An 8,569-nucleotide genomic window follows, 5' to 3' on the forward strand; every position below is an offset into this window, starting at 1 on the left:
AGAGTTATGAGGGGGCTGGCTGTTTCCCTACGTGAGGCATAAGCCACAGGTGAGTTTTGTTCGTGACTGGAGAAAAGCATCAGAGGACGGAGCCGTGTTCCCCTGGGGGGGTGCCACTCAGCTGGTCTCGAGAGCCCCGTCACAGCAGCTTTCTGACCTCGAGTTCTTCAGACCCGCATACGGACAGTGGTTTGAAGACCAGACGCTGGTGTGAGTGATGGTGACGCTGACGGGTGGACGGGACTCTGGGCTTGGTGAGGTGGTGCGACCGGTTAGCAGTCGCTGGTGGGCAGCAACGCACGTCTCCCAGGTCAAGCGGCCGACTGCTTTGGGATTTAGTTGGAAATATCTAATGTTGATGGCCTTCTGGAGGAGGGGAAAGGCGCACTTTGACCAGCTTCGGAAGTGGGTCCCCTTCCTGTGAGTTCTCCGGCTTGCTTTCTGTAGACAGAGCATCTTGCTGAGTCAAGGGAGCTAGCATTGGTCCACGCCAGGTCCTTTGTTAAAAGACAGACAGGCACCAGCGCTCCAGCAGGACCCCCTCGGGCCTGTAAATGGCAGGTGGTGTTCAGCCAGATGTGTGAGCTCAGCACTTGAGGTGCATTGAGCACCACACCGGAGCCTCTGGCCACCCTGCAGGCGGCAGGGGCGCCCAGTGGAGGGCGGCAGTGGGCCGGCCGTGGCTGGCGGTTCCCCCTTGCACAGTTGTGTCTTCTGCATGGGCTGCACCACTGCAGTCTGGGGGCCTCGGCACCGTAACAGCCTTGGGGTTGCCGCGCCGTAACCAAGTGCCGCCCACCTTCCCAACCTGGCGGTCTTGTTCTCCGATGGGTCTTTTGAAGCGTTTTATTCTTTACGCGGCATTTTGTACCTTCCTTTTTGGCAAAACATGCGGTCTATTTATAAGCATTTTTATATTTTTTCCTTCCTTAAAAAAACATGGCTTCTGTATTTCTGCTATGAAATAATGGCAATAACTGGGGAGTGCTGCTGCAAGGTGTGTTCTTAAGCACAGGGTCTGTATCATGCGAGGGTCAATAAAGTTCACAGAAACAAATTGTTATTGGAATTGTCTTTGTGTGTAGAGCGAATAGACGATGTTTGTGTTGTGGTTCTGCCCCACGCCCCCCAACCCCAGGTCTGCATGTATGAGGTGGTGGGTGTCCTTGGAGGTAAGTGATGAGGGTGGAGCCCTCAGGACTGAGGTCAGCTCCACAGCGATCCATCACCCTTTCCGCCACCTGGGGAGACGGCCTCTGTGAGCCAGCAAGCGGGCCCCCACCAGACACCCAATCTGCCAAGAGCTTGATCTTGGACTTCCAGCCTCCAAAAACTGTTAAAACAGACTGGTTTTCCTGCTTGTTTATTAAGAAATGTGTTTTATATGCGACCCCTCGATGGCATGTTTAACAGCAGCCTGAATGGGCTGAGGTGGAGGGTGTCCCTGAAACCCAGTGTTTCCAGCAGCTTGGGGGTGATGTGAATCACCCCCGTGATCTGGACTTGGGTTCTCTTTGACATCGCAGAGGGACGCAGGTAGGTGTGAACAGAAGACTGACCTAGGAGACAACTTCTCCCCAAGCCTCGTAGAGGTGAGTGACCAGGGAGGCTTCTGAAGATGCTCGGGGACTGGGATCAAATGGGTGCTGGTCCTCCCCATCTCGCCCCCTCAGCCCTAAATCTTCCAGAGCCACGACAGGCCTCTTGGAAATATTCTGCTTCCCCAGTTGGGAGAAGCAGATGAAACTTATCAGATTCCAAGTTTTTCCAAAGACGCTGTCTTCGCGAGCGGTTGTCTTCACCCCTTCGTCCCCGCTCCCCGTGACCAGTCCCCTCCCCAACCCACCAGCCCGAGAGGTAGTTAAAAGACACGAGACAAGATTGGTTGTTTTGCCTTAAAACTTGAGTGTGCTGGATTGTGGCGTGAGGTATTTTTTTTAATTCCCTTTTGTTAGTACTTAAAACGATCTGTACAGATTGTAAGGCAAGTGATTCACACATCTTGAGTTCCTCATCCATTTGTGTGTTTCCGCGTACGCCGGTCACAGCGCCTCCCAAGTTGGGCTCCTCCTGTCGGTGTCTTAGGTGAGGGTTCCCCATCGCCCCCCGCCCCCCACAGGGGCTCAAAAGTATCAAGGGAATGGCGGCCACCTGATTCCCCATGGAGACAGGCAAACGGATTTTGACTGGCGGCCCCAGCGGTCACTGGAGCCCTGTTCCCTGTATCGTCCGACTATCAAGGATGTGCAATGTCACATGTCCATCCATAGCCCAGGCCTGGGGGTGGTGAGTATCAAAAGGAGGAAAGAATGGTTTGTGAAGACAGGCACGAGATATATATATACTACTATGAGTGTGCAGTTCTAAACCACAGTTGCAGGAGGACACAGGTATGATTGTGGGGGAGTACGCACCACAACTCGGAGCCCCCGCACCCACGCCCCAACACAGCACAGATGGCCCTGGCCACTGACATACACGTTCTCATGCTTGTGAAACAGCAAAACACCACGGTTTACTACCCTCCCCTCGACACGGCACTCGGTACACTTGACAGTCCAGAGAGCTTCTCTCAACAGAAAACAACCCACCACACCTCGTAAATAGCCATCACTTCAACAATTTGGTCAACCTACGCCAAGAAGTAGGTCTGGGAACCAGCGTCTCCCTGGAGCCTGAAGCCCCCAGTGGGATACAAGGATGCTGCAGATTGCTTGTTTTATCAAAGAAGTAAAATCCTACGAATTTCCTATCATTATAAAAGTAGAAAGATTGGGGTGGGGGGGAAACCCAAATCTGAAAATGATCTCATTTGTTAAGACTGTGCCACGTGTATTGCAAACACTGGAAAACCCATTTCGTAAAATGCAGCAACCTAGAAATTAAAAACCCCCCGAGTTTTAAGGAAAAAAAAAAAGCACTTGCCCTGTCTTTTGGTTGAACAGATGTGTTGGTACTGCTTTAAGGGGCAGCCGTGGAGGAAAAAATGTCATTTGGCACTATCTCCATGACAGTGTTTTAATACTGGCACGGGCTGAAGAGAGCCCACCTAGGGGCCAAGACGCTGCCCGCAGCAGAGATGGCGCGGGTGCAGCCCCGTGCAGGTGTGAGATACCAGCTGAAAAGACAAGGTTTAAAAATGGTCCTGTGGGGACAGGTGAGAGTTGCTGCGAAACCATGTTTTTTTGTTTTCCAGACAGGTGTTAATTTTACTAGGCTTCATTAATACAGAAGAGAGGAAATGCCTGCCAAGAGTCACCACGGCTGAAGCAATCCACACATGTGTCCCCACTATCAATACACGTGAGATTCCTTGTGACTCGGGGCGTGGGCATGTGAGGCCGAGCTGGTGGCACTTCGGATCACCTCCATCCACCTAGGATGAGAAAGAGAAATAACTGTCAGGGCCTGCGAAAAGGTGCTTGCTTTGTTACAGCTCCTGACCCTTGGCAGTTACTCATAAAGCCACACACAATCGTAAATGAACTCCTAGCTCCCAGGTAAAAAAACCAAGGTGGGGGGATAGGGGGCAAGGGTTCCTCCTGGTACTCCTGAGGAACCCACTTTGAGAACCACTAACTTGGGCACACTCACCCTGCAGAAGTGCCCGAGGTGGGGCTGCATTGCCCACTCCTAATCCTCCTCAGGACAATGGGTGGGGCCCCATCCTGCTTTGAGCGAATACCATTTTATACATTCAAGTATTTGCAGTACAGGGCTGCTGCTGAGCACATCCATCCTCCCCCCACCACCCCCACAACAAAGCCTCTGGTCCGAAACGTCAGTAGTGCCTGATAGAGAAAACTCGGGGCGGTAGGCCCAGCTTCCTGCCTTTGTGGAGATTAGAGGGCTTAAGAACAAGAAAGTGAAGTCGCTGAGTTGTGTCCAACTTGCGACTCCTAGCCTACCATGCTCCTCCATACGTGAAATTTTCCAGGCAAGAGTACTAGAGCGGGTAGCCATTCCCTTCTCCAGGATCTTCCCCACCCAGAGATCGAACCCCGTCTCCTGGATTGCAGGCAGATGCTTTACCATCTGAGCCACCAGGGAAGACAGTCCCTAATCCCAGGCTCCTACCCCTGCCAGGCGATGTTACCCTTGCCATAGCAGCGACATTATCTCAGTTTTCCAACCCAGAATCACATTTGAGCACTGCTAATCCCCGGGCTCACTTTTTAGGCAGTGTCGCTTAGGGACCACTGCTCTGGGATGTCTCAGGCACCTTCAACCCTGGTTTTAAACCTCTGTGCTCTTTGCAGCAAGCTAACTTTACTAGGGCTTGTGCATGGATCATAACTGGCGCAACGATCAGAAAGCCTTGTGGGCTCACGGCAGTGGGGCCAGGAAAGAAATACCCTAATAGGGGTGGTTTGGCACTGACAACTGCTCTCACAGCCTGCCCCACGATGTAAGACCCAGAAGACTCAGAACTTGTACTTGAATGTGGGCAAATGAGCTAGCCTGGCTCCTTTTGTTCCAACTCTTGGCTAAAAGGAAGACCACTGCCCCTGGGTCTCTATACCATGAAGCCAGTCTCATTGATCAGGGAACTCTCAGGGGCACTGGGATTTTTTTTTTTTCTTCCTCATGTTGTCTTTTGACCTGAAACTTAGCCTTTGGGCCACTAAAGGACTAAGTGGCCCGAAGGACTAAGCTACTTTTGCCATTAACTGAAAAACAAGTTCAAAACCAAAAAGTGTGCCATGCGTAGTGTGTGAACAAGCATCCAGGTTAAGAGCTGATGCTTCCAGGGAAACTCACGCTTCCATTATCCCAGGAAAACAGGTGCGTCCTTGCAATGGCCAGAGGGAACCCAGATCTTATGCGATACTTTCATTTTAAAGAAGCGGGTGTCCAGGCTGCAGGTAGCTGCTGCTAGGGTGGCCTTACCGCTCACTCGCTTGGGAGACAGCCCACAGCTCAGAAGTGTCCTCCTGTCTGCAGGTGCCCGGGAACACTTACCTTTCAAACGTGTATTCGCTTTCGGCCCTGAAGTAGTACACGTGGGACTTGAAATGCAGCTTGAACACGTAATCTTTGTGGATGTCCTCGGACTCCGAGGGGATGGTGAGCGAGTAGCCAAGCAGAGGCAGGCTGGCAAGGGGGTGATTGTCCTGGAAAGAGGGTGGGGGGGTGTTTTGGAGAGGCGGCCGCAGGCGTGGAGCCTGCCCGCAGCCTCTCACCCTACCATGGTCAGTTTTAGCTGAGAGGTCCTGGCCTGGATGGGTTAGCTGGACACCAGCGTGTTGGCCACCTGTTAAAGCCATCCCCCCCTCCCTTGTCCAACCGGCAGACAGATGGCCCTTTTCAAGGTGGAAAGCCTCCACTTGGACCTGAGGGGTCTCTGATGGCTGTGCCCTTGCATGGCCTGGCTGGGCGGCTCAAGGGTCAAGTTCTTCATCCTTCCAGAGGAAAGCTGCCTGTCCCCCAAGCACAGAGGGTGCTGGGGGAGACTCCTTCAGCATCCACCCCAGCCACCTACCTGGTGCGATTTGTAGAAGAAGAGGCAGAAGTTCGTGAAGACCACCCACAGCTTCTGCCACCCGTTGCTGTTTTTGAATTTCCTCAGCAGGTTCCCAGACAGCTGATTCTGCAAGACAGGGAGGCCTGGAAGGAGTACAGGTGGGGGCGCCCCTGCTCTGGGCCGTGACCCTGAAAACGGCCTTTCTCCCTGGTAGGGGGCGAAACCCTTGGGAGAGTGACTATATGAACCTGGTTTAACTTTCCTGTCTCTGGTTGAATGATGTCCTCCAGTAATATCTTGAAGCCCTAACTCCCCACTCCGGTACCTCCCAATGGGACCTTACAGGGAAATAGGGTCATCAGATGTAGAATGAGGAGGATACGGGCCCGTATCCACTATGGCTGACGTCCTCATGAGGAGGAGAGGACGTGCCTAGGTGGACGGAGGCTGACTCAAGTGATGTGTCTACAACCCCCAAACACCAAGGCCGGCCCTCAACCACAGAAGCCAGGGAGGCAAGGAAACTTCCTGCCACACAGGCTTCAGAGGGAGCCTGCGCCTCTAGCCACACTTATGTCTGGATTTCTGACCTCCAGGACAAACCTGTTGGCGGTGCTTGTTACAGCATCTCTGAGAAAGGACCCCTCCCTGTCCTAAGTTCTAGGGAGCCCCACGCCAGCCAGCGGCTCCTGACCGCCACCTGGTGGCCGTGGCTGGAACATGGGTTTCAGCGCAGTGCCTCCTTGCCCAGTCCTCTGCCCTGCACAGCACTGGTGGGACCTGAACTCACATCACTGTGCACTCCCAGCCGAGTCCTCCCTCCAGAGCCCCCTTGTCACCTCTCAGAGGACCCTAAGAAGGTGCCTACACGAATCTAACAAGCCAGCAGCTCCTTGCCAGGAAGACTCAACGAAAAGAAGTGGACGGTGACGATCACATAGTCTTGTCATCGCCACCAATAAATCGTTCACTTCAAAAAGGTGAAAAGGGCAAACTCAGAATAGAAATATATACATATATACACAACTATACCTGTCTGCTGTACTCTCTCCTTTTGGGACTCGTCTGTATTTACTCAAACAGGCACTTTTAATTAATGCCCCTATGAAAAGAGTTTAAATGGCTCTGACGACAGGTTGCCCGTGGTCTGATGGGGAAACGGAGTGAAGGAAGGAAGCAGAGCTGTTGCCCAGGGGCACTGCAGACAGTGTGCCACCACCCCTTCTGGCAGGTGAGCATGGCAACCAAGTGGTGCTTTGATGCTTCTGCAATACCGTTAAGGTTCCATACAAGCCTCACTGTAGACGAATGAGATTAGCACGTTTTCTTTTTCTTATGCTGCTTATTTTTTTATACTGAATCCAAAAACTTCCTCCAGACAGAGTCCAAAAAAACCTTTCTCTTGGCTGCAGTTGTCTTTGGAACTGCCACCTTAAAACCACTGGCACTGGCCCGGGGCTCACTTCCACGGGCTGCAGCCCTCAGCAGATTTCTCCTCCAAGGATCACAAAGCAAGTATTTGGATCTCTGTAATAACTATTCAAAAATGGAAAACCCCATTCTTCGCTGACAGGCTAGAACCAGGCAGGAGGTGGGCAGGATCTGGGCTGTGGTCACCACATGCTGACCGGCTCTGCCACTCAGCCGAACCCGCACACCCGGGGCTGCCGCACAAGGCCGACTGTCACCCAGAGGGCTGTGTCTGGGCGGCGTCCTGTGCGACCCAGGGATTAAAGAGGCGCTTTCTTACCGAATTCTCTACTTCTCTAGGGCCTGACTACACGTTTTAAAGGTGAGCATAAAGTGAGGCAAAGAGGATTTCTCATGCACAGCACAGCCCTTTCCCCCTGGCCTCGCCTAGACAGCAGATCTGATCAGGTATCTCTTCAGGGAAGATCACTGGTTCTTCTTCCCTGCTCCTTCCTTGCTGGAAACATCCCTGTTCCCTGGAGGAAATCCCTGGTTGGCAAGCTCTGCCAACAGATGCAGTGGGAAGTGTGAATGGAGGGAGGAGGAGGATGGGTATTTTCTTGGGAAGAGCGAGCCCCTCCCTCTCCGGAGTGGGGCGGGGGGTGGTTCACTGACAGCCTAGCCCATCCAAAGGCCAGGGACAGCGGGCACAGAGTCCCCTGAGGATGTTTTGAGAAGGAAGCATGCATTTTAAAACATTTTCTGAAAAAAAAAAATAAAAATAAAAAAATTTTCTGTAGCAGGGCAACTCAATAAAAGCACTTGTCTGGAACTGACAGTCACTGCCAGAGAATCATCTTGGACAACCCTATCCATCAAGATAGTCAGCTTCCCTGGTGGCTCAGACAGTAAAGAATCCACCTGCAATGCGGCAGATCCCTGGGTTGGGAGAATCCCCTGGAGGAAGGCATGACAACCCACTCCAATATTCTTGCCTGGAGAATCCCCATGGACAGAGAACCCTGGCAGGCTACTGTCCATAGGGTTGCAAAGAGTCGGACATGACTGAGCAACTAAGCATGTCCATCAAGAAACCTTAGGCACAGTCCTAGTACTGTTGATTCAAAAAGTAAATGAACTGCTGTTCTTGGCTCACCATCTCTTATGTGACATCTTTTGGACCAGGCGTACCTGGGGATCCAGAACTTGTCAGGTTTTAGAAAGATTTCCCCAGTGCCTCTCCTCCCTAGCACCCCAGGCAGTGGAGTCTGGGGCTACAGCACAGAATCTGATTCTTCAGCAAAACAGGGGCACCCACAAAACCAGTAAACAGCCTCCTGCCGCCAATGGGCTATGTCTGTAACATAATGGTTTTAGAAGGTCCTGGGCTTTGCGTTTTCTGAAAGGTTAGGGATTATGAATCTGGACTGGGGGATGCTTAGAGAATAGGGTTTGGAGAGTTCCGGAAGGTTCCTGGCCCCAGACACGCCAGAGAGCGGGCTTCTCGCAAGTTCTCCCATGAACACCACCTACCGAGGTCCTGGCTGGCTGCAGCTTCCCGACCACACTGCCTCCCTGCACCCGACTCGGGTGGTGGGGGGCTCCAGGGTGCCGCCAGCACAGGGCTTGGGTGGCCCAGCCCCGACTTCCCGGTGCCGACACACAAAAAAACCACATGGACCATCTCTGCCCTAC

At 52.7% G+C, this 8,569-nt stretch overlaps 1 protein-coding gene across 1 annotated transcript in view; it reads right to left on the bottom strand.

Annotated features, from left to right (window-relative positions):
• Positions 1-1,885: 1,885 nt before the first annotated feature.
• Positions 1,886-8,569, bottom strand: part of FARP1 (FERM, RhoGEF (ARHGEF) and pleckstrin domain protein 1 (chondrocyte-derived)) — a 275,711-nt gene continuing 269,027 nt past the window's right edge. The window contains 3 exon segments of the mRNA XM_010831560.1: positions 1,886-3,376; positions 4,963-5,114; positions 5,483-5,803. Coding sequence (XP_010829862.1) covers positions 3,295-3,376; positions 4,963-5,114; positions 5,483-5,803 — 555 coding nt within the window. The 3' untranslated portion in view covers positions 1,886-3,294.

This window comes from Bison bison, unplaced genomic scaffold (genome assembly GCF_000754665.1).
Source record: "Bison bison bison isolate TAMUID 2011002044 unplaced genomic scaffold, Bison_UMD1.0 scf7180017864527, whole genome shotgun sequence".
Taxonomy (NCBI): Eukaryota; Metazoa; Chordata; class Mammalia; order Artiodactyla; family Bovidae; genus Bison; species Bison bison.